The 27,216-nt window shown below is 48.3% G+C and overlaps 1 protein-coding gene across 1 annotated transcript; it reads right to left on the minus strand.

Moving 5' to 3' along the window:
• Positions 1-1,277: 1,277 nt before the first annotated feature.
• gfod1 (glucose-fructose oxidoreductase domain containing 1) lies at positions 1,278-25,977 on the minus strand. The gene is made up of 3 exons (XM_035619236.2): positions 25,178-25,977; positions 5,919-6,112; positions 1,278-5,779 (listed from the first exon to the last, which is right to left on the minus strand). Exons 1-3 carry the CDS (start codon positions 25,428-25,430, stop codon positions 5,039-5,041), a joined length of 1,188 nt encoding a protein of 395 aa, XP_035475129.1. The 5' UTR covers positions 25,431-25,977; the 3' UTR covers positions 1,278-5,038.
• Between the last annotated feature and the right edge of the window lie 1,239 nt (positions 25,978-27,216).

Consider the following 27,216-nt stretch of genomic DNA (forward strand, 5'->3'; position numbering starts at 1 on the left):
GAGCACTGGTGCAGGGAGATGAGACCGTAGAACCTCGAAGACAAGAATCACCCAGTCAACCAGAAAAGAAAGTTGGACGGAGGGGGGCATTGAACAGAAGTGCACCATCACACTGTACAGAAAAGGCAAGGGTGGGGGAATTATTTCTGTAACACGCACTGACCTCCTTAAAATGGCATATCCACCTGGACAGATAGAAAATATAAATTAGGTACATTCTCTAGATTTAGACCAATAAATACGCGTTTGAGAGCTCAAGTTGCAGGATGTACAGAGGCCCATGCATCCACAGTATACACAGATACCAATAAATATTGGTTATAGTCACAACAGTCACAATTTCTTTAAACAAGCAGAGGGTACAGCAGGCATTCATAAACCAGCTCAGGAAGGGCGTTCGGAACAGGTGTCTTGTCAGATTTTTTTGTAAAAAGACAGCTGCCTTGGTTTGAGAAAGAGAAGAGAAGAGTTAATGTTATGGGGTGGCGGGGTGGGGTCTGCAGAAGCACCTGTGAGCTTGTCTCCAGGATTCAACCTGGCTCACAATAGAGAGAGGGAGAGTGGGAGATGGCAAGGAAAGAAACTGAGGGACTGAAATCGAGAGTCACCCTGTGAAAAATGTGAAAGACAAATCAGTGAGAAGCACATGAAAAACTGTAACCCCTCACCTCAGTCAGTCAGAGAGAGAGGAGGGAAGAGATGGAGGGAGAACGTGTGAAGGAGAAAATGTGGCGGCAATGTGTGACTGTGCGAGTGAAAAAAAGAACGAAAGAAAGATCCAAGACAGGTCCTATAGCTTTGACAACATGGCTCCCCGTTGCTAAGCAACGGCCTCGGAGGGCAGAGGGAGCGCCTCTTTGAGCAAACTTCCCCCGATCCCGACTCCGGCCTTCTGGCCCTCGGTGAGGAGGCCTTCCCCGACGTTAGTTTGCGAATGCTGGCAAAGCGGGAGTAAGCAATTCATCACCATGACTGTCGGCGCAGCGCACAAGGCAGTCAGAGGGCAAAGTTGGAACTTTTTTTTTCCTGACACACGCACACACACACAAGAGTCGACTCATCCCTCACAAGCCACGAGCAGCAGGCGAAATTGGGAAACAGGAGAACAGTCCTTGGCAACGTAAATCCAGACGTAAAGAACAACTTTTGTCTCGTGGGCAACACAAGTCCTCTTTTGCAGGCCGGTACTTCAATCACAATCATCATTCCCACATTATTTTAAATGTCTGAACATCAGATACGACGTGTCATAACTTTTTCAGTAGGCGTAAAAGAAAAAAAAATCTGCAATTCAACATTTAAAAGAGAACAAAAAAAATCAGCCAAGAGACATTCATCAAAAGACTAATTTTTCTATGTTGCCGACTATTTCACACGCATCATATCCTCGTACTGTACAGTAACAGCTCGTTCAAATTCCCCTCATTAAATATTCAGTGCTTCAAAAAACACATTTCGCCTCATATGTTTCAGAGCAAAGCCCATTGCATGTCCATTAATTGTGAATCTGTGTGGACGGGTCACTAATAAGCAGCATATGGTTAGTATTGCAGTACGTGTCCTCTTTAGGAAGGGATACATTTAATTTCTGCACTTTTGAGGGGTTTTTTTTTGTGCAGAACACCTGTCTGCACTGGTTGGAATGAAAAGCCTTCTGGTCATGTGATGATCTTGATTTGAAGCAGACGCTGAGGACGCATTTACCTCAGAGTGTTGGACGACGTGGCTGAGGATGTGTCTCAAAACAGATGATGAATTGAGAGATTTGTTGTTTGATTCCCCCTAAACTTTCGAGTTTAACAGCACTTACGTTGCTATTGGAGGTGAATGAATATCTGCAGTTTAGTGGAAAAATAAGGGTTTTACCACTCCGAAGCTATAACTTATATTTAAGATTGTATTTTAACTGTAATTTGCACCAAATTATATATTTCTTTACCGGGACAGGAAAGAAACGAAGACACGATTGAGAAGTTTGAAGTTCAAATAAAGTGTGAATAATAACTCTGGCATGAGATGCATCCTAATTGTGAGGATACCGTATAAATGAGAATGAAAGAATCTCATGATGCCTGAATGTTGGCACCATGGTTTTGACCCGGGAGCAATCTTTCCTTTTTTTTCTTTTTCTCATTTCCGACACAGAGCCCCGACTATCCAGTGTCTGCTCAATCACTTCTGCCTGATGAAGACGGAAAAGTATTAAATTGTTATCAGACAAAAGGGGGGAAAGTCTATATGCAGATTTGATAAGGCGTTGGGTGCACAGGGGGCAATAAAACGACTTGAGTAATCTGAAGGAGAGATAGCTTATCAGTGTTGGACTCAGAGGTTTTCTTCAGGCAGACTGGTCAGCTGTGGAGTTTTCTTCTTGTGTGTGTGTGTGTGTGTGTTTTCTGTGTATCTGACCACATCACACCACGGGCTGTAATGTTCCCTGACCGCGGCAAAAGAGTGTGACACATCGAATCAAGCCACTGAGAATAAAATGGGTCAGCCGTTGCTGTTGCACGCTGTGACCTGTATGAACAGAAACAACCAGCGACTTCTCATATCACAGAGTTTGCACCGGAGGACAGTGTCGCCCTGTCGGATTATGACCGCGTGATGATTTATGACACGTCGCTGATGCGAAGGTCAAACATAAAGCTTTCTTCCACGACAAAGAGTGTGTTGACAAAGAGAGAGCAAATTTGGTAAATAGTTCATATACGGGGGAGATCTGAGAAGCCGAATGGCCCCGAGGCCTCAGTCTGCTAAATACACTTGGGGTATGTCCGCAAAACCGCAGACGGCAAAAACAAATGATAATAATAATAAATACCGTAACACTCATCGAAAAACACATGTTCCAGTTCCTTGGTTTTTACAAAATAAAATACATACAGTACTTGTTTATTTTTCTTGAGACAAACACATGTGGTTTCATAATATTTTCACATGTTCGTTTTTCAGTAGTCGTTACATAGATAGTATTTCAGCACAGCTTAAGAGTTTGAGACCACACAAGGGCGACAGAGATGCATTACAACCAAAAAAAAAAATCAATCTTTTGGCTTGCAGGTCACTGCCGTTCCTTCGCCTGCACTGACAGATACCAAACATCGCTTCAAACTAGATTTGCAAATACTTTCTGAGAGTTAACACAATGAGAAGTTAAGGTTTTGTGCAGCTGATGAATTACCTCACTGTTCTTTTGTCACGATGGGGCAAAAAATGATATCCTGATATATGATATACAGTAATACTCACACATTTTGCCTCTCTTTACTGACATACTCCTCTGAAGTGTAGCTGCACTCAGGACACTAATGATGCCTTCAAGGAGACGTCTGGTGATATTCTATATTTTCCGTACTGTCAACAGAAGACAAATAAAAACAACACTGAATTGTGGAGAAAACCCGGATCTGTCTCCTCGGCGCCATGAAGCTCCATCGTAAAGCAATTGTAAAGAGACCAACTTGCAACGCAGTAAGTAAATCCTATGTTACAGTACACAGTCCTAGAAGTGTGTGTATTAGACAACCACTACGTGCTGGAAGCGAGGCTGCAGTGTTACAGATGGATGAGATGATGGAGGCAAAAGATGTCAAAATGCTACTCTGAGCTGAGGCTAACTGCATAGTCGGGTGAAAAGCTTCGGTGGGTTTCTCAAGCATCACCTTTCACATTAAAAAACAGTCATTTGACCTGTTGTTATTTAAAAATTAGGGCCGATTTTAGAGATCTCAAATAGAAATCAACGGGCTTAGAAAGGGGAGTCAGAAAGTACTGAGAGACAGATTAAGACTTTGTCTTTCGTGGGATTTTCTGACACCAGTCTTGACATTGAACTCCCTCACCGAAGGTGAAACACACTACGCCACCACCGACCACTGTTAATATGCTGCGAACTTCCTTCTTACTGCCTGTACAAATCTGCATGTCCCTCTCACGTCATGTTAAAGAGACATCACAAAGCAAGTCACATCCTGATGGCATTGGCTTCCAGCAGCAGTGACCCACTGTACTGCGATATTAAACTCCCAAGTAGCACAGAATTTACCCGCTCCTTGTTCATTATCCACACTTAAGGCTCAGTACAGAAACATTGTGTACCGACACGTCACGCAGAAGCCGGTCTATTTCACGGCTGCGCTCTCAGACGACAGAGAAAGCACGGCGTACAGTGAGCGTGAAGTGTCACTGCTCTGGTCGCCCATAAAGGACTCGCGAAAAAACTGATGCACAGGCCGCTGCCGCTGCATAAAGGCAAACCATAGTGCGTCTTAACCTTCTGACCCCGGGCTGGAAGATTGAAGTATTTCTGCTGCAGACTACAGCCTGAATATATTGCATACATGAAGCAGAAGGTGAACCCCTCTGAAATCCCAACAGCCAAACCATTGATTTTTTTTTTCTCTCACACATACAGAGGGAGGCGCACAGAGCAGGCGGAGACGGATTTTGTCCTTTACGAAAACATTCACTTGGTAAAACTAGCAAGTAATTGAGCTTATAGCGACGATAAAGCGGCACAGTTTAAAACAGAGAGGATTGCCGTTCTTCTCCGGCAGTCCTCGCTCGGACCCACAGTGTGAGGCTGTTGACTTCCAGACCCGGTCGTGTAGCGGAGGAGCAGGAGAGTCGTGAGAAATGCGACCCCCTCGTGGTTGGAGCAGAACACAGAAGAATTTGTTCCACTCCCGAAGCCTTGGACTGTAGGACTGTATCTCGTCCGTCTGCTGCCGGGAATCAGTTTGACTTGCAAGTGCGTCTCGCCCGGAAGGGCTGGAAACAGGTAAAAGATTTCCTCATAAATAAAGGTTTGATTATTAATCCCACTGCTTTTTTCCTCCACTGCAGAAGGCAGAGTGACAGGAAACCATAACTCTCTGTTGTGTAACCTCTAGGTCTGTAACAGTATCAATACAGACTTGACAGTAAAAAAAAAAGAAAGAAAAACAATATCAAGGCCCGTCCAGCGCCACCTCCGGTTTTGAAGGGTTACGTAGGCTGTCAGTCGTCTTAACAGGATTTGCGCATCAGCCAGACGCTAACAGTAGAGGGACATCCGACTGCGCCGCATGGCCTCGCTGATCAGATAGGCCGGGCTGATCTCTGGCTCTTCTGTCATCACCGCAATGTTCTGCCACTCTCCACACTGGTTGGATTTCTTGATGGTATCCACCACGCAAAGAGCATAGAGGCAGTCCTCAAAGGTGGCGGCCATCGTCAGGGGCCTCCCGTCCCACGTCCGCCGGTCGTCTTGGTCCTCAAAGGCCTGCCGCACGGCCTGGATCATGCGGATGGTCCCGGTGAGATACGGGGATGGAATGTCGCTGAAGGCCTTCTCCGGCAGAGACGCCTTCTCGAGAGGCGTGGTGTCCTTGAGCAGGAGCTCAGGACCACCACCGCTTCCTGCGCCGCCGCCGTTCTTCTGGCCGTACAGGTCCGTCCCTGTGACCGTCAACCGCCCGACAGTCCCCACGACGATGACCTCCTGACGGAAATCTCCGGGCACGTTGAAGTTGAGCGTGACGGTGCAGCAGGCGCCTCCCTCCAGCACCATCTGGAACGTGCAGAAGTCGTCGCTGGTGATCTGGCGGATGCCCCGGATGTGGTCCGTCTGTTTGACGAAGGTCTTGAGGAAGCCGTGGACTTTGGCTGCACGCTGGCCCGTCAGAAACGTGAGCAGGTCGATGATGTAGCTGCCCACCGAGTGCAGGCCGCCACCTCCCATCAGGTCATCGCAGCTCCAGTTGTATTTCTTCCCCAGGAGACTACCACTGTGGACCTTTAGGGCAGAGAGGAGACATGGGTGACAGAGTCAGCTACCATATTAGGTCGTTTTTCCTTTAGATGTGACCAGGGCAAAAAAATCATCATATAAAATCTCCAATCTAAAAAATGAGTACTGATCCTTCTCGTCTCACCTGGGCCTCACAGACCAGCAGCTCCCCAATGTAGCCTTCTTCTAAGAGCTCCTTCATTCGAACGAAGGCCGGCAGGAAGCGCAGCACATTTCCCATAATGCTCAACAACTTGGGGTAGTACTGGGCCGCTGACATCATCCGGAAGGCGTCTAGAGGCGTGGCGGTCCTGTCGCAGATCACGTTCTTTCCAATACCTTGGAAGAGACAGAAGAGACAGTTGGGAATGAGCCACGAGAGATCTTTTGCCAATTTGCAGTACAGTTGCATCGTTTTGACAGCACTTCCCCTCGACACTGGCGACGTTGAGATGAAGAGCAAAAGCTGGGAATCTGAGAGGGATAAAGAGAGAGAAGAGTAATGTGGTCGGACCCTCAGCAACGCACGGAGACACAATATCCTCTGCAGCTCCAAAACATCCCCCGAAGAAACAATGCAGCGCTGCAAGATGTGGCAACTCCCAAACATAGCTGAGTCAACAATTCCTAAACTTTCTTATCTCCCCTGAGTCATGACAGCTTTATGACAAAAGGGATTCACAACATATGTCCACTGTATTAAGCCTCGTCCTCAGGCTAACGGGGAAGATTTTCCTTTCAAAACCTCAGGAGTAATATAGCGGTTTTGACAAAACCTGAATCCCCTGAATGCAATTTGGACGGGCTTTAATGTTGGCAGGCGTGCAAGAAGTTGCAGTCATCACTGTGTGCTGTAAGGGACTGCACAGCTCGGAGAGATTTAGACGGGCTCCGCCGGTATTACCGGAGGCCCGATGAAACGCTGACGATAAAAGGACGAGCACAGAAGGCGCAGCAGAGCTGAGGAAAGGGAGGAGAGGAAAAAGCCCGGTAGGAAACCTAATTAAAATCTCTTCTAGCACATCAAAAGGAGAACTGGTGCGGGCCACACCAAAACACAACGGAGAGAAGAGGTTGGACGGTAGGAACAGTCTCGTCTGTCTTTTCAACGGGACACTCGGCTGGATGGAGACAGACGGGAGCCGGCGAGTGGAATGCCAAACAGATCATTGACTGGATTCAAACCTGACCTTCAATTGTTACAGGAACATGTTCTGTTCTGTAGGAGTAGCCGGTTGTTCCCATTACCGATAAATCTGTTGATGATTAGTCATTCTTGCTCTAGGTTGTCAGGGTACGAAGAGAATATACATCCGATCGCAGTCTCCCAGAGCTTAAGTTGACCTCTTTACATTCAAATGACCACGACATGACACTGAAAGACGCAGCAAATCCACACAGTTCAGGGGGCGACACCAACAAATGATTTCCCCCCCCCCAGCTCTCTCTCAATACAACGATCACAAGGCATAAGTCCACTGAAAGAGTTACTATTAATATTCATCCTGTCTGTACCGGCCCTGACAGGCAACTCCTTTTGTAGTGAAAATACACTGTAGAAAACAAGGGACATGAGTTGGCACCAGTGACCAACAGATTTTTTTCTGAAAACAACGTTTATATGAGAGTGAGGCTTCATCCTGAAAACAAAAAAAGAAAGTTAGCTGACTGGACACCCCAGCTGAGGGGAGCTACAATTTCTATAGGATTTATTTTATTCATGTAACTTATAGACGTTCTTATTCTTATGCACTGTTCTGCCACCGCTGGTCACATATTGCCTCAGTGTGGGGGGGGGGGGGGCTGGGGGCCCCAGAGTGTCCAGGCTTCTCTCCCCAGTCCCACTTGAGGGGCTGTGGGTGGCGGCGGGGGCTGTTTTGGAAGTGAAACTTACCAATGCTAATCTGCCTTCAGCTACAATCGGCCAGGGCCAGGAAATTAATCCCTCTGACCCAGTTCTGAGTTGTGCTGTGGGAGCCCCCACCCGCCAACCCAGCCACTGGGGACACACAAAGCCCAGGCAACAACGGTGCAGCCCCCCCCCCCCCCCCCCCCCCCCATCCCTTTCTTCTTGGCAGAAGAAGACACACACGCAAGCAGACACTGGGAAGACGCACAGCCCTGTGGGTGAGGCCCTTGTGGGTAAATGCTAAATGCCCTCACATTGACATGGCTCGCTACAGTCCCCAAAGGAAGACTTCCCACTCCCACAGCTATTAAGGCTCTTTGGGAAGTTGCCGGATCGGAATCATTTTTTTTCGCTATTATGAACACAAAAGCCAGAGATAACCGAGCCCTTTTCCGGAGACAAAAGCAGCTCCTCTTCCGGTCAACAGTTGCCTTTTTCGCTCCTCTTGTGCAAAGCTCTGAGAGGTCGCGGCTGGCTTACACGGGTCAGCCTTGTTGAGTCATCAGAGCTGCTCGTCCACAGCCCCGCCCCAGAGAGGGAGAGGATGCACTGTGTGCGCCTGTGTGTCGAGCAGATTATGGCTGTACCTGGGCACAAGGTGAAAAACGAGAACAGCGACCGCAGTAAACCATCAGGCGAGAGACAAATGACCCGAGGGAGGCGAAGTCGAGAATGCGACGGCGAGCAAACACTTCATGTGGAAGATACTTCCCCACAGAGAGACAGTGATAGCGTCTAAACAACACACGATGGCTTCAATCATAAAAAAAAAGATGATGTTATTTAGAGCGGCGTTAACAAATGTAGCCGTACTGTAAAGGGCCCGACTCCAGGGGTTCGGCCCCGGGATGGAAGAGGAGCTCGGCCCACAGGTGAAGCTGCCGGCCCGCTGGGAGAGCAGTAATGGAGCAGATCAAAGAAACTCCAGCACTGCAGCTCAGTCCCTCAACATGAATAATTCATGCGCAGGACAAATCTAACCGAGAGACTTTAAAGGAGAGAGCGGGAGAGAGAGAGATCCTGCAGAGGAAGAGGAGAGGACAACGGTATTCTATAGACACAAAGTAGCTAATCTATATGGCAGGTTGCACTGAAGTCCAGAGGACGATGAACGATGTCCTGCTACGTTCCTCATATGTGACCGGCAAACCACGGACAATCACCCCCGGAGTTAAGGTCTGAGGACAGACTAGAAATGTGTTGCCACAATCAGAGAGGCCTTTATTTTGTGAGATCCAGAAGGAGACACATCTTTTTCTTTTTTCTATTTTTTTTCATTTAGCATTGAATCACTGAATGAATTGAAAAATGAATCTATCCTATTTTCGTAGCAGTGATACAGTATCCAATGCATCTTAACCAGCTAGCCCAGGCCTGTCACGGCTCGTAATACTACTTTGTGCCTCAGGAGGCGATAGCGAGTCACTGTAGCGTCTCTGTCTCTCACACACACTCTCTCTCACACACACTCTCTCACACTCTCTCTCACACACACACACACACACACACACACACACACACACACACACACACACACACACACACACACACACACACACACACACACACACACACACACACACACACTTTAGGGTCCTTACATGTCTATATCTAACATTTTACGATGTCACTGCAGCAGGAAGAACAGGTTACACTTCTTTTTGGAAAAAACACACACAGCGACAGAGAACAGAGCGGGGAGGAGGACGCATGCCGAGACGGACTGAAGGCCAAAAGAAAGAGAGAGAGAGAGAGAGAGAGAGAGAGAGAGGGCCAGCTCTCTCCAGCCTCAGCGCTCCTCTCGGCTCGCTGCCACCCTCATCGTCTGCGCCTCTCTGCGTGGTTCCAGTGTATCCTACTGAACACCGACCTTACACAGCAACAAACACAGATCAGGCTTTATGTGTGTGTGTGTGTGTGTGTGTGTGTGTGTGTGTGTGTGTGTGTCAGAGCGAACACCATCGGTGCATGACATTTTCAACGTTCACACCTCCAGGGATCTTTGGGCAGGAGTGGAGTAGTAATGCTGAGGGAGGTTAGGCTGGAAGTGGCGAGCGTGGGTGTAAGCAAGGGCAGGGAGATTTGTACTTGACAGCAAAGCGAAGTCAGGTATTGTCTAATTACACTTTGCTCATTGATGGACTTTTGTTTACGGCAGGATGGAAACTGATTACGCGTGTTCATACGAGTCCACATGTTTCCTTGCTGAGACTGTGTAAGAAACTCATCATGAACGTGGCCCAGTGGCAACAGCTGGAAGTCGCCGCAAAAGGGGAAAACCAGGTGGATTAAGGAGGATGCTGAACGCCTCGGTGTGACGGCTCAGACAATGGGCCCTCGGCATGAGGACGCCAGAAATAGAAGAGGCAGGGAAACCAGTCGGGGAGTGACAGCCATCTGCCACGCTGTGCCGTGCATGTGCTCCTGCGGGGCGAGGGTCAGGGGGAGGAGTTCCTCCAGATTCTTACACACCGATGAAACATACCAAACATTTCATCCATACATGCATTGGTCTCATTTTTGTGTCATGATCATTTATTTTATTTTTTTTAAACTTTTGCTCATGGACTCGAGGATGAAGTGAATATGTTTTTTTAGGTCAAAGGGCAAAATGCCAGTCCCCTAATATATCACATGACCCGGAGAATTCAAACACCAGTCGTGACAGAATTGAGGACACGTTTTTCTGGCCAACATTCACTGCCGTAGCTCGGGAACAAAAGAAGAGATTGTGACAATAATTCATGCAACTTGACCGGTTGGCAGCGGCGTGTGCAAACACGAGGCAGTTATTCCGTATTCCCCTGATTTACATGTGTTTTGCTTCTGATTTGCTTGTGCTGCCGCACGTCACTGCGACACGGCAGACGCGTTCACGTTTGTATCAAGTCTGTACATACATTTCCATGCAGGTTCCACAGTATTATGGGCATCCCGCTACATGCAGGCGAAGAGCAAAACAAAATCCGTCTGCCTGCTTTGGAAACAGTTTTGAATGTGTGTGTGCACGCGTGTGCGCGCGCGCTTGTGTGTGCGTGCGTGCGTGTGTGTGTGTGCACATGATTACACAAGTGCATAACACTGTGTGCAGCAGGCAGCGTTGTGACCAAACAAAGGGAAGTGAGTGGGCACTGAAAGATCACAAAGGAACCCTCCATCAGTGAAGCTCTGGTAAAGTAATTAACTTTGTCCGTGAAGACTGTGGAGGTGGGAAAGCTCTGAAAAAAACATAAAAGATACACACAAACACACTAGCTATGTTTGCACTGCAGCGACGAGGCCGCTCAGAGAGATGGGTCCGGCTCATCCTTCTTTTAAATCCCAAATTAAATTTAGCTTAAAGCAATTACAAAGCAGAGGGGGAAAGGTGGAAGAGGAGACTGACAAGGAGGATACGCTTTCTCATCAGTGCGTACCTCTCGTACTAGACGTAAATCAGGAGAATAACAGGCTTCCCGCTGACTTGTGTGTGTCACCCAGTCTGAAATTATAGCCGCCGCGATATCGGTGATGGACGGGAGCGGTGATGTTCCTCCTGCAGCTGAAGCAGAGCACAGAGGCATAACCAGCTGCTGCTGTTAGACTGGAGTTATGAAGAGGACAGTGAGTCCGGTCAGACCCGTAATCGAAAGACAAGCCGGTGACAGTGCGGAGGCCGCGAGCTGGGAGAATCAATAATTTACTATGGTCTTTTTTTAGATGAACTAAGCCGCCGACTGTTCAGCTGTCACTGGGAGTCTGTACTGTGGGGTCACAATGGAAATGGAAAGTCAATCAGAACTATCGGAGGAAATTGATTACGACTGACATAATCAACAGGTGAGGCGGGCTAAGCCGTCAAATGACTGGGCTGCGATGGCTTCATGTGACAACAGCTGGTTGATATCATTAATGTCGGGGCAAGTCACGGGTAGAGGCGGCCCATTAGGGAAACGTTGCAGGATTTCACAGCTGTTATGAAAAGAAATATGCGGACAACGTCGCCTCGATTGGTCAGAGTTTCCACAGATTTCCCTCCGACACGAACCCCGAGAATAACTTGTGACGGGGACGGTTGTAATCGTGCTTGGTAGAATCTTATGTTGTAATATATTGCAAACCCGCAATTGAAATAATAATAACACAATATTATAATAACACAATATTGGTCAGAACAATCACCGTTTTATGTAATTTACATAAGCCTTTTAAAGCTCTACCTGAGCACCACATTGACTCACATTGACTGTTTGACGTCATGAACTCTGGAAAATTGGGTCGGGGGCATTTTCCCGGAGTTTGCTCTTCCACACATGACGACAGCGGCGGGACATTCTGTGGCTTCTGGGAAGAGGCCGGACATATTTCTGCTGCAGAAATCAGAGTTCTGTTCACAGTTATCATCACGCCCACTGAATTTTCTGGGGATTTTTCCTCCTGGGCTCACTAGGACATTTTCCGGGAATATTCTACTTGTGGGGGGCTGGCAGGAAAAGTTCCAGAAAAACATCCAGAGAGACATTTGCGGACACTTGTGCTCTCACGCAAAGCCCCTCGTTGGGAAAATGTCTAGACTTCAGTGCGCGTCTGAAGGCGGCCATAGGGAGAGTTTTGTATTGGATCGTTGATGCTACTGTAAATCCTGTTCAGATATACTGTGGCATTAATGACCCCATGCAGTCTTCAGAGTCTGGCACAGGAAGCGACCAGCTGGATTACATCTAACACACTGATAAGAATGATAAATCAACAGCAGGGTGTGTATTGTCCGTATCGGAGCTCGGTGCTGGTCCATTAGTGCGCGGCAGAAGTATGAATGATGACCAGCATTAGTCCCACTCAGCCGCCCCCCCTTCAGCTAATGCCCTCGAGTTGCGAGGAATCCAGCATTCCTAAATGTGTTTGAGTGCTGCCATTAACCCCTGCACCAGAGCGGCTCGCCGGCCGGCTGCTATCGATGAGCGGTAACCAGAGGAGTGGCTTCTGGCCACCGGGTTCCTAATGCGCGCACTAAAAGCACACGTTGATGGCGGGACATGCACTCATCAGGCTGTTACAGTCAGAAGATGAATCGACGACTTTGTCTCAAAACACACTGTGTTGTCCCAAACACAAGGGCCAGAGAGGAGTAACGTTTAGTGCACACGGCTCCTGTTACAAAGGTCAAAATAAAAAATAAAAACTCCTCATCAACACTGTCAAATGTAATTCTTTAGTGTTTGGGAGACACATGCTTTGTGTAGTTAGATCCAAGTAAGGTGTGTTGATAGAGAGACCACCCGTTTTGCTTTTTGGTGCAATAACTAACATGCTGCTGCGGCTGTTCTTTAAACACACCTCATAGAGGCAAATGTGCAAATGTGTGTGTGTGTGTGTGTGTGTCTGTGTGTGATGAGGCCTCCACCTGCACCCCCTGTGGTCCTCCAGGGGCCAATTAACTGCTGGGTTGAACCACTACCCCTCCTTTCTAATCACACTCTCTCTCTCTCTCTCTCTCTCTCTCTCTCTCTCTCTCTCTCTCTCTCTCTCTCTCTCTCTCTCTCTCTCTCTCTCTCTCTCTCTCTCTCTCTCTCTCTCTCTCTCTCTCTCTCTTCTCTCTCTCTCTCTCTCTCTCTCTCTCTCTCGCACGCACGCACGCACACACACACGCGCACACGCGCACACACACACACACACAGCATCCTAATCAGCCCACTTCCCCCTCACAGCCCGTACACGGCCACAAACACGACCGGAGACAAATGAAACATGGCTGCCGATGGCAGAGCTGTGTGCCTCCTCACAAAGACTCATCGTCAGACGCCGTTCGTGTGCTGATCTGCATGTCACTGTCAGAATAGCCTCCGATGCCTTTGTCGGGTATTTTTTTTGGTCTTTGTTCCTGTAATTATCGAATGAAAGTGATTCAGAGAGCAGCTCAGCTCGTTTACATGCAAATGAAAGGTTCACTCTCCATGTGTCTCCATGGGCATTAACTACAGTAGCACGGGAGGATGAAGGTCAAGCTGCATTAGAGGGGGCAGAAAATGAATAAAGGCATGGAGTGAGCAATTCAATAATAGATAAAGGTGAGTTAAGTCACGGTAATTAAAATTATTTTAATCGATCAATCGATCAGTTGTTTTGTTTATGAAAATGAAAAATGTCAATCGTGTTTCTTCGAGGTGCAAAGAAACCAGACACATATTCACATTTCAGAAGCTGAAATCAGAGAATTTTGCCTTTTTTTTTCTTTGGTAAAAAATTACTTAAACTGATTAATCAACTGTCAAAATAGCTGCCATTATTTTAGTGGTCAGTTACTAATTGATCAACAGGTTGAATGTTTCAGTTTGTTCAAAGAACAGTTTACAGCTGCACAGGTGTGAAGTCTCACGTCTATGAGAGAAGGACTTGCCACTTACAGCAACAATAATGACCTCCTTTCTTCTTTAGTGAATCAGTTGACTGTTAATATGTATCATGCAGGCCCACACGGTGTATTGTATTTTTACCCTAAACTTGTCATTAGTGCACACAGAATCACACTGAAAATCCATGTCCACTACTAAAACTATCCCACCTGCACCTTCATATTCCATTACCACCATAATTTGCTCTATGGATCTGAAGTAAAAAAAAAAAAAGAAGGAATAACTGTTATGATACCGTCGTATTTGATCTCATTTGGGGAAAGTCTGGCGCGGTGGTGAGGTGAGCTCGATCCTTCTTTTCTGGCAGCTGCTGTCGGGGCCATGAAGGGCATCTTTGTGTCAGACGAGGCTGGTAAAGGAGGCTCCGAATGTTAATGGGCTACAGAGAGCCAACAGTTACTGGTCAGTCGGAACGAACGCACTCTTTCCACACACACACACACACACACACACACACACACACACACACACACACACACACACACACACACACACACACACACACACACACACACACACACACACACACACACACACACACACACACACACACACACACACACACACACACACACACACACACACACACACCACATGACTCAGTGTGACTCTTATAAGCGTATGACCTCCATATACTGTACTATGTGCAGGGCAGAGTTTGTGTTTTAAATTCAACAGTCGCGAGTTTCATGAGTGGATGCAACAGGAGATTAAGCATATTGAGAACATCCACAAGACCCAACACTGACAGGGGAGGGAAGCCACTTGCATCGCCTGCAGACACACCAATACCATCGGCCATTAACGTCCTGAGGGCGGCCGAGCGACTGCAGGCACAAACTAATGGACGGAGACATAACTGAGGCTCCGCTCTCATCAGCCTCATTGCCAGGGGCCGTTCCCGAGAGGGACGGACAACGGAACTGCTGCACCGGAAGTCATCCGAGAAGCTGAGGGGATTATTTATACATTGTATTCAAGATATTTTGTTGTTTGCCTCGAATGAAGTTAGATACTTTTCATCATTATTGAATATTTGGACAAAATGTAAGGGCATTTTTTTTATTATCCTTTAATCTTGACAGGCAGGCTAATGAGAAATAACTTAATATTTACTAATAGAAGATAAAATAACTTTTTGCAAACTATTTTAATTCAGGAAGCAAAGACCTCGGTCCGTTTACAAAAACCCACAATTTCACACACATCATCATGACAAGAATATCACATAAAATGTCAAATGTATCCTTTGGGGTCGGTGATATCATACCGAAGGGGAAACGGTGTTTCCTGCCTCTATAAACAGTGTTTGCTGAAAACACCGCCCCCAACGCCATGCGGCTGCTGAGACATGACGCACAACAGTCGGAGCGGCCGGCCGGTCTGATGCCCTCGGTCGCTAACATGAGACCGTCATCAACAACGGTGTCTCATAAATCCCCTGAGATGACCTCCACCGACTATTGACACGTCCCTGCCGCTTGAGACGGGTTGGAATACTGACTTTCATACCAGTTTTTCTGCCACAACTGGCTTTCTTTGCCGGCTGTTTCCTGGCCGCTCTGCAGGATGTGGCCTCACTTTGTCTCGGCAACACGGCACCGATACAATGACTCATTCATACGCGGCTCTTCTGGGGTGTTAAGATAAACAAGTTGAAAAAAATGCAAAGCACCTCTGCAATGAAATTGCAACCTCTGCAACCAAATGCACCAGAAAAAACCCCAACATAACTGTACACCCTGGGTAGACAACACTCACTCAGTGTCGGGGTTTTTCTGTACAGAGAACCGTGACGTTACACAGTAGAAATAATAATGAATATAATAAACGAGTCTGCTCAGAGATCCCCAAGCGTACACACGACATCCACTGTGGCCTGTGTGGACACGACAAACAGATACAATGAACCTTATCTTCTGCTGTACGCAAAATGTTCCCATTTTTTTCCACGGTGATCTGATCTCGCCTCTCATTATCATGCTGTGACTGTGAGGACAGAACTTCCCCCCCCGGCCAGGATTACCGACAAGCTGGCTGTCTTGCTAACCCACGGGTTATGATAAATGGTTCAATATTTAACCCGGGAAATATGACTATTTCTGCAAGCGCGAGCGGAAGATTGACATCGCACCTCACGATGTCTGTGCGTGTTAAGCACGGAGCTGGAGTCACAACGTGGTTAGTCGCAGGGGGGAAACAGTCAGACAGCTAATCTGACCAAAGCCGACCAACGGACACATTGACAGTTGTACTTATTCCGAAATAATAATCGCGTAGATATAAATGACAATTTTAGCAGCTGTTGCTGGGACTACTTCAGTCAGCACATGTTTTTTTTAACAGATCTCCGTCCAGGGGACAATGTCAAGGGACAAGACTTCAAGAAGATGTGCGCAGCTTCTGCGCCTGGCTGTCGCCTGCCAATAGAAACGTTGCTGCACAAATATTCCCCGTTTTTTTCCTTTTGTTTCGGATCACATCCCTGTGGCCTGTTGAGTCGGTCGAGGACTGCAGGCGTACAGAACAAGCTGGATGTTCTTTCTAGAGACTTTACGTTATCATCGGTGTCTCTTGCACGTGAAGCCCAGGGAGAAAGGAGAGGGCGAAACATTGCACGCCGAGGATCCTCACTGTCCCACGCTGACACGTCGCACATCACGCACAACAGGAAACGAGAGGCGCTTCACTGCGGTACACCAAGATCTCACTTCCTGTTGCCGCTATTTGACTGTAAAAGCTGCGTATGAGGCTTTACCGTGCTGCATTTCCATCTTTATGCATCTCATCCTCGAAGCACGAGCCTGAAACACGTGCTGTGGTACGTCCCAGAGGACGGAGGCCACTGGATCAGAGGCGCTGGCCGACGGCGGCGCCGCCTCTGGGCTCTAATATCTGCAGCTGCCTCTTGTCCCCGGTCCCCGATGAGCAATTGAGAAACACAGGCGGGCCTATTCCTGAGCACTGGGCACATAAAGGAACTCTGAGCAAACGCTATAATGGAACAGCGTCGCCGTGGGAATACACGGAATAGGCTGCATGGGGCCGGCGAATAAAGAGACAGAGTTCACGGCAACAGAGCAGCAGTCGGCGACGCGTTGTCGAGAGCGAGCCAATGTGCGTCCGCCGGACCTCCTTAATACGTTTGTGCAAGATGAAAATACTTCACGAGGGATTTCCCAATACCAAGGTGCCTTTGTTTTGGCATGCCACACACACACACACACACACACACACACACACACACACACACACACACACACACACACACACACACACACACACACACACACACACACACACACACACACACACACACACACACACACACACACACACACACACACCACGCAGGGAGACAAACAGTAAATGGGAGTGTTTTCAGAAGTCTCATCAGTGAGGTATTTTAGGGTGGAAAAGCAATAAGTGTACAAGTTAATGTTATAACACGTCGTCACATGTTGCGATCGCAACAGTGATGAAACACAGGGCTGATCAGAATATGGACTACTGTGACTGCAACCAAACATTTGACTACAAAGGTTAGCTTGAATTCATTGTCAGTCATAAATCCTCCATAGAACACCGTTTACATACCGTAGCGCCGGCTCAGGAGGAACCATCCCGTAGTCGCGCTGCTATAGGCCGAAGCTGCCGGGTGAACTCCCATGATGCCCTGCGCTCTCTCTCGTTCCATCTCCATGTATCAAGTAAGCCTGAATTTTGCTCTCATTTAAAATCACAGTCTCCAGTCAAATAATGCAGAGTGATTCCTCATTGAAATCCGTCCTTTACATTTAATCGGAGATAATTCCATATCAAAAGTTTGGCCTTTTCGCTCTCGCCCCCTGGATTTAATAACACAATGCGTTTCCTCTTCCGAAGCCTTCCCCCTCACACAGCAGTTCCTCACAGCTCCGAGCAGAAGAAAGCCAGGACTTAAAGGGGGGGGGGTGGACGAGGAGGACTTCTACTTCCCCCCGTTCTCCTCAGGAATGCTCACTTGTCAGCGCAGCGTGGCGGCGGGCTGAGGGAGCTCCTCCCCGTCGCCGCCATTCATCGCGCACAAAGGCAATTTCACAGGACGACGAGCTTTCCCTCGCTGCCATTCTTCCACGCCGCTCTTCGCCGTCGGCTCCCCTCGCACGCTCATTCACGCACGCGCCCATTAGCATGTCAATGGACGTCCAGGAGAAGGTGAACGTGAACCGGTGAGAAAAACAGGCCGAGGGCGAATGGAAGCCAAACAACAGCAAGTTGCACCAAGGGAAAATTTTGTGTACGTGGCAATTCTAAGTCTAAGTCTAAGTCACAAAGTTGGGTTGTCGATTTATTTAATTGAAGTCCGTTTTGTGAGGCTCTGTGTAAACGGAAAAGTCCACGGGGGGGAACAACCGATTTCAGAATTGGCTTGAGATTGGTAAGAGTTTTTCCAAAATTCAAATGGACTGTTTCCCCCAAGAATCTCGTCATCGATCATTTCTCGCTTCCGTCCTTGCTGCAATGTCTGTGTGGGCGGACGCTACAAATGGTTTCTATCATCCTTTCAGTTCAGATGGTCACAGCGGTAGTTAACCAACCTCGGGGGCTGATGTTGCTCTGCTGTTGCTGTGATGGGAGAATCCCCCACATTATCTACGTCACCTACGGCAAAAAAAAAAAGGGGAAGAGAAGACGACTTGTGCCAAAGTTTGCAGGCAACTGTTTCTAACAAATCAACCCCCAAGAGTCTTGAGATTTCAACTTTAATTTATTTAGTATTCATCGTATTTTTTCAGGCTCAAACGATATCTCGTGTCTAAAAACCGGCGGTGGGAACATGTATTTATGACGACGCCCGCGTGCCCTTTGCAGGCGGGTTATAAATAGCTCTTTGCCTCTGGGTGGCCCTTCGGAGCAGGTGTCTGCTCCGAGCGCTCACCAACCATTTGCTACGGTTCAATACGTGTCAGTAATGACGATAATTATAATAAAATCTGCCGTTTGCTCTCACCGTGATGAGCTCTAGGTGGATGACTTGGTGTGACCTCCCTATCGATGAGGATACACGGTGTCACCTACCACCACGATTCAACATGAATTCTGTTTAGCTTTCCAGGGGCGTTTTGAAAAATGTAAATGAATCGAACTAAACCGAAACTGGGGTTGAAAAATACATGTTTTATTAATTATCGATTCCAGTTCTGTGAGCCCGAGATATGTCCCTCCCTATGAGGACAGGTGACAGGTCATCACGTGGAGGTTTCCATTAGGACGGGGGGGGAAATCGCTGCCTCCCATGACCTAGTTTAAAGTTTCCGCGATGGCGGGCAGAGCCGTCACGACCAGCCCCCCCCCGAGGAGGGCGCGGCCATTAATCAACCTCGCAGCGTTTGACGGCTCAATCCATCTCCCCGGCCTCGTCTAATCAACACTGCCGCTGCTTTCATTTCATGCTCCGTTGTTATCTTTGTTAATGACAAAGTAATGTGCCGGGGACATGAGCCAACAACAAGCCGGCTCTTCTCATTTCGGGAGGCATCAAAAGAAACTAAAAAACATATCATCATATTATCACAAGTTGGTACGGCAACACTGGAAGCAAACACATGCTTCCTCACCTGTTCACCACGTGTGGATGATGACGTGCTGCTCTGTTGATGTGGGGGGGGGGGGGGGGGGGGGGGGGGGTAGATGGGTATGGTCACCCGAACTCATCACCCATCTAACGGACACGAGAGACGGGTCGGCCTAACGTCAGATCCACTTTTACAAAAGGGTCTGAGGAAGCTCTGTCGACTTCGCCGTGAGCGCGAATCAAAATCAGCTCATTATGAGTAATAACGTTGACACGTTCAACGTATCCCGTTTCCTCTCCGGCAGTCATGCGGTGTCAGGCGTCGCTGCAGTTTGCTGCTCGGCTCGACCTTTTCAACTCCCCTGTGATGTGCGTCGAAAAACTGAATCGCTTTCATTTCTCAATCGCACAATCTCGCACGGGGAGTTTACACGAACGTCGCAAAAAGACAAAGATTCCACTTCCACGCCTGTTGCTCATCACATCGCGCCCCCCCCCCCCCCCATCCCACACCACCACTTCCTCCTCCTCCCACCGTCACAACAGAACTGCACAAAGGGACAGAAAGTGCACCTGAAGCTCTCGTGTTACATTCGAGTCAGGCACTCAGATTCCCTCTCAACATCTGCCCCCACCCCCCAATAACACGAAGACTTACCAAAATAAGAGCACAATCTTAAAATGTGATGTTGATAATGAAGTGGCGTGTGAACGAATAGACGGATGTTCCTTTTTTATTTGAAGTTTTTAACCTTTAACCTTTTTAACAAAAGCAATCCGAAGACCTCACCTTCAGAGGGCAAATCTCACTATTAGATCAAATAGTTCAATTAATTAATGTGTAATTTATTAAAAAATTCTAGCCAGTCCCTTGACTCTCATCCACTTACCCCAGCAATGGACCTGAATATCGTTTCTTCAGTTTCCTCCTCGTCTTTACACGGCGACACCTGAGACACTTTTTTACAGACTCCCAAAAACTGGAACAATACTGTCAACCTATAGGATTAGGGGGGGGGGGGAAACTAGGCCACCAGCGGCCTTCTTATTTATCATATTTTCTGTTTCTAGTGTATAATTTCCACAAGCCTTTATTCCTAGAAGAGACCACATCTCTGAAAACCTTTAGGAGCTATACAGGGTCGGACACACGCAGCAGACAGTGTGAATTCCTCAGGCCGCAGTATATATTGGCAATGCAAATGTATTTAAATGGTATTTAAATGGATCTGCGAAAAAGACAAAGACAAAAGGAGCTTCAGCCTGACAGCTTCGAAAACAAAACGTTCGCGGGCTGATGGCCAAGAAATACTTCTGGTTTGGACGGTGTGTTTTTCCGCGCGAGGCCGCCTCTTCTGTCGCCGCCTCCCCACGGGCTGGGAAAGGCCTGAGCGACACCGGACGCCTCGGGGACGCCTCGCAGACGTGAGAGACAAGAAAGGAGTGACAAGGAACAAAGTGAACGACATCCTTAAGGAAGGCGAGAGGCGGCTCGACGAGACCGACTGGTTTTCCCCGTAATGAGACCAAAGTGTGACGCGCCGAGGGAAAACCATCGAGTAAAACCCGACCGACACGTGGAGACACTTGTGGACTCGTACCAGTGGTATTTCTGGGCCTGCACTCACTCCCCCCCCCCGGGGCCGGTTCAGGAACTTTTGAAAGGGTGGGAGGGGCAGAATGGGCCACAAATTTAAAATAAGGGGGGGGGGGGGGGGGGGGGGGGGGGGCTGCGTTTGTAAACCATGTCAACTTTAAACCCTTAGTCCTGGAAACAATTACACATTCATTCATTCATTTATAATAACCTATCAATGGCTGCTATCAGTGCCACAGTCACGGACAGATGATGAGACAACAGGCCCCTTGGACACAAACATATAAAAGGCTCACAGACTGAAACTTTTTTTGTCCTTTAAGTCATTTTACATTTCATTTTAGTTGCTTTTATATCTCCTTGAAGTCTCCTTTATAGAGGTCTTGTGTCTCTTTATGGTCACTTGCATATTCATGAAGTCATTTTGTGTCTCTTTGTCATTGTTCCATTGACTTTGAAACAAGAAACGCTAACACTCACTTCATGCATCGCTCCTGGCAGGGGAGCACTAGGGCTCCAGCAGGGGCCTGTGGCACCCCCCGGCCACCCCTCTGGCCCAGGCCCTGCATCCAACAACATTTCTTTCCGGAAATGCTTGGAACGTAAAAGGCATTTCAAAAAAACACGTGAGACGGATGTGTTTCTCTTTTAAAGTATGAATAGCATTGACTTCATATCAGACAATATATTTTCAGTCAAACTCTGCAGGGAGCTCGGTTTAACGTGAATATGGGCTACAACACAAATAAAGACAGGAAATAGACGAAACCAACGGCTGGAGAGGCCGGACCACGCTTAGCAGCTTAGTTCACGAGGTTATCAGCAGTGAGACAGACACGGGCACGTTACGATCGACTCACTCCCTCCGACAGATGAGGAAGTTTCACACAGGCCGGCGGCTCTTGTCAACGACTGGTCACACTTTCCTGGAGCTGCGCTGCATCACAGTGATGCAAGATACTGAAATGTAGCTGATGTATAATGGGAATAATTATTAATAAAAAAAATATGGTCCGAAAAGCACATTTTCCAAGATATCTCCACGAATAACAGAGCTAGAGAGGAAATCTACCGCTTATATTGATCCGAAAGTTCTTCCCCATCATATGATGATCCCCAGGTTATTCAGGTGATACGTTCGTGGGAGGCTTGTCTCTATCATACAAATCCATAATCACATTTTGGGTGTTTATTCAATCCATCCACTCTCACACGTGGATATATTTATTTTCTTGACCAAACTGCATTTTTTCAGATTGAGCTACTTAGACTCAGGCTGCTTGCAGACGGAAGCCAGTGAACTCCACAAGTGCACCGATCTCAGGGGCACATATTCCGACTTCATTATTTGAGCCAGAGTTCACGTGTCTTTGCAGGCAGCATCTTTGTGTTTGCCGTTTGCCAACAGAAAAAGCAGAGAGAGGACTGGACCCAGAGCCCCGGCTGAGGAAGAGAGCTGGGTGGGAAGGAACGGGCGGCAACTCGCACAATGAAGCGGCAAGGAAATGAGTCGAGGGGAAAGAGAGGAAGAGCGGTCCCCGGCAAAGTCTGCAGCTGCTGCTGCTGCTGCTGCTGCTGGTGCCGCAGGTTGAATCAAGTTCACTGGGACACGGGCGGGCGAATGGGGCCCGGGGTCCGCCGTGCGACCTCCGTGCATTGGCTGCGTTTGGACTTGGCTATCGTTGTTACGCGCACAAATGTGGACGGGACGGAGAGGAGGAACTTAGTTCACCTCACCAGCAGTAAAGGGATTCAGTGTGCAACACGTAAGCGCAGCCTCTGATTTGGCCTGTCGTTCATGTACAGTGCATCAGTTTGATATTGACACTAGAGTAGTCGCGGTATAGACAAACACAGTCTACTGTACTTCTTGCACGTCTCTCTTGTTAGCTCAGGCTGCCACGCCGCGGGATTTATTGAAGCCAGTGAGCAAATAAGCGCAGCGGTGTGAGAATGTACGGCATCGCAGTGGCCTTATCTCCCTCCTCGCTTTCCGATTCAACGCGCCCACTTCCGCCAGGGCAACAGTCAGAGCGGACTCATGGCGTGACCCTTTTAATTCAATCCAACTTGACCTGTGCTTATTTTGTGGATCAAAACGTTTCAAGACATCACGTGCTCCGTGTTATAAAGTCTGGTCACACAACACGGCATGCAGCTACGGACGTTCTGGTTATCAGCCCATAAAGGAATACGTTGGTGTCACAATGAAGGAAAATCTTTTATACCACTTGTGACCCTTCTAACGGTGAACTTAGATCATGATGGAAACTCCACTCACATCTCTTCAATGAGATGACAGTGTAAAAACAATAGGCGCCTCTAATGCAAACGGCTCCTTCAGTTCTGACACTGGGAGACTTTTAGTATTTCTGTGACAGTGTGTTATTTGCATCGCCGCCCGTGATGCACTACAACACCCGGGGTTCAAGGCCAGTTGGGAAGATTTCACGTCATTCGACGTCGCTCTCCTCTCTCTACTCACTCCCCTGACAGATCTTTAAAAACATCTATATTAAAAAATATATATTCGGCAGATATTTCAAATATTCAGTTTTAGTAAAATGAGCAACAGTGGAACCAGCTGTTGCGGGTGCAGTGTGAATCTAATAGCTCTGTTATTCCTGTGCCGACGTGATGAGCTGATTAGACGTGCTGCAGTCAAATGTGCCGAACAGTGATTAATCATTGATAAAGGGGAAAATGCCACACATTCACCGGGTCCAGCTTCTCACACGTGATGATTTGCTGCTGCTTTTCTCCGTGTTGTTATGAGTGTTGTTTGCAGAATTACTCAAAAGGTCACGGACGGATGTGCGCGAACATTTTTCATGAATGACAGGTCTTGGCCCCGGTAACAGGTGGGGGGTTGCTCAGCCTTGGCGGAGGCCTGCGCTCTCTGAAGGCTCGCGTTTATAATCGTAAATTGAATATAATCAGATTTTGGACTGTTGCGCAAACAAGATTAACTATTCTGAAGCGGTTACCTTGAAAAAAAAAGGTTAAAAGTGACCCAAATATTAATCTAGCGCCACTGTACTATCACTTCAAACATTAGCTAAGATCAAATATGTTTCCAGTAATAACCCATTTCCTCCCTGCATGTTTGGCATCTTTGCCAATGCAAACCTGACCAGCTGAGCTCTGTGGGGGGGGGGACTTCGTAGTCCACGCCACCGTTCCCTCACAACAGCTCCCAAACGTGTGATCTCCAAAATAAGCTGCATGGCTCCAGATCGAAACTGGAACAAGCTCTCTTTGTGTGTAAGGCCTCTCCTCCTCCTCCTCCTCTTCCTCCTCCTCCTCCTCGCCTGTCAGTTTCACTGACACAGGTTAAGTGTGGTGCTTCACCAAGGGGCTTTTGTTTCAGGGGAGTCCCCACACTACCCCATTCAACACACATCCAGTATCATCACCATCATCATCATCATCATCATCATCACCAGCAGCAGCAGCACACAGGCTGGACCTGTCCGGAGAAGGTAGTGAGCTGAACGTGACTTGACAGGGCTTTATGTAGAATGTGTACACACCAGAAGACAATGATGTCAAATCCTCTGCGTGACAACTGCATCCTGCCCCTAAAGGTCATAAGGTCAAACTTCAAATGATGTACCCATAAACTGAACCATACACCTCCTTGTGTACTCCACAACTACCACATCTATGAGGCGCTTGCCTCCAGAGCACCCGACTCTACAATAAGACCGGAGACGCAAGTCAGACAAGAGGAGACGAGATAAAGATATGGGATTATGCTTGTGGCATCAGTCAGCCGACTGGAGATCGGCATCACAGGACCAAGTCCAGGACAGCAGCCCCACAGAGTTGACGCGTGAAGGTATCGATGACCCGCTCGCCCCCCAGCATCCGACCCCCACTGCACCAGGGCCGCAGCCTCCAGCCTCCAGCTGCATCCTGCATCCAGCATCCCCCCCCCCCCACTCACCCAGTGTTTTGACCGCGATCTGTCGCGTCAGCGGCGGCGGCAGGTTGATGCAGACCAGGTCCACGTCCTGGTGCAGCAGCACGTCGTCGATGCGGTTGGTGTAGAAGGGCACGTTCATCTCCTTGGCGAGCTCCTCCGCCTCCTCCTGCGTCCGGCCCCACAGCGCCTTGACGGCGAAGCCCTCGTTCTTCAGCAGCGGGATGATCACCCTGGCGGTCAGGCTGGTGCCGAACACGCCGACCCCGGGCAGCATGGCCCCGGGTTTACTCGTCCGCTGGTTTTCCGTGGCTGCGGCCAGACCTGCGGCGGCGGCGGCGGCGGCGGGGCGGCAGGGAAGCGGCGGCGGCGGCAGCAGCTGGCGCCGTCAGGTTGTCCATCCACCTGCAGCCGAACGGCCGCTCCTCCGCTGCACTCCCCCCCTCGCTCCGGCTCGGCGACCGGGCATTTAATGTCGTTGTCCCCCCCCCCCCCCGGGCTGAATGTAATCCAGAAACCGATGGGAAACCGCGAACGCGTTAAACACAGAAATGTGAACGCACCGCACCGGTCCGTCCGCGTCTGACAGCGGTCAGCGCACCGACTGCGCCAAGCAGTGACGGGGCATGTCACCTCCCCCCACACGGTTAGTTATCCCTCAGCTGGAACCTCCCCTCGGATAGAGTCACAGTCAGAGTAAATGAGAGCCGGGGATGAGCTTCGTCCGGCGGCGGTGCGCACAGAAACACCGCTGCCCCGTCCCGCTCCCTGGAGGATCCCGCAGCAGCAGCGGCAGAGGCGCTATTATGCCGAAACCGAGCTGCGCAGTCAAGCTGGACACCGTGACCGGAAGCGCTACCGGTGCGGACGTTTCAAAGTAAGAGCTTTTCTTACTCACTCACATCTGTATCCACGGCAAGTGAAGTGTAGAATTTAAAACAACTTTATCGCCATAATCTCACCGATGATACATTTACAAATTGAGTCTCGTGCCCACCATAGAATAAAACACAAATACAGTTATATATGCTAAATATAGCATAAAGCATTCTGCCGTTCAGAATGAATTCTGTATTTAATTTGAATAGAAAACTTCTAACATTAGTTTTATGTTAAGTGAGGTGGGGTCTCTGATCTACCTATCCTAATTACTATTATTAGCAGTGGTAAAAGATATTATAGACTTTTAATGTACGCTTTGGACGACTTCCGGTGTTTTTCTGTCTCTCTCTACGTCACTTGACGCGGCCCTCACTGCCTCTCCTCCCCACTTTAACCCTCCAGCTCCCGGACGGCTCACTGACAGGGGAGGGGGCTGCACTTCACTGATGGAGCTGTTTTATTTGTCACGTCATTCACAGTTTGTCCCATCGTTCATGTGCCAGATACACTGGAGCCATTTCAAAGGTGATATCTCAGATTTACAGTAATTCTGGAAGTGCAGGGAACAAATGAGCTTGAGGGAGTTGTATCTCCTCCTCCACAGTCGCCATGCTGAAAAAGCTGAAAGTCACAGCTTGAATCAGCATGGACGGACACAAGCGTACAATATAACACTGAAGTGCACAAATCACCAATGACCAGTTATTTATGAGAAGTCAAAAGAGATTCCTTTTTGAAATTTTAGTCTCGCACATGCACTTCTGCTGTTTGGACACAACTTGTCAGGTCACGCTGTCAACATCAAGTGTCTCCCATCGATTTGGTCAACAATGTACAGAGCCAACATAATACAGACACACACACGACTTTGGACTGGTCGGATTGTGCAGAGAAAGCGGTGAAAAGCCACCATGGGCCATAGAAGGTCAAAGGTCATTCGAGGCCGTGGGCTCGGGGGTGTTCTTGTCAAAGTATTTTGGACATGCTGGAGCGTTGAAAATATAAACTAAACAAAATGTGCAGTTTCTCGAGACCGGCAGCTCAGGCCCTTTTCTGAACACTGGCAGGCTTCATGTTGCAATCAGCTCTGCATAATTTCCTCATGAAGTTACAGCAACAGAAGCTCAGGGTAAACTTTTGACTTCAAAAAAAAAAAAGATCATGCATAATGAATGCATACT

Source organism: Scophthalmus maximus, chromosome 21 (assembly GCF_022379125.1).
Source record: "Scophthalmus maximus strain ysfricsl-2021 chromosome 21, ASM2237912v1, whole genome shotgun sequence".
Taxonomy (NCBI): Eukaryota; Metazoa; Chordata; class Actinopteri; order Pleuronectiformes; family Scophthalmidae; genus Scophthalmus; species Scophthalmus maximus.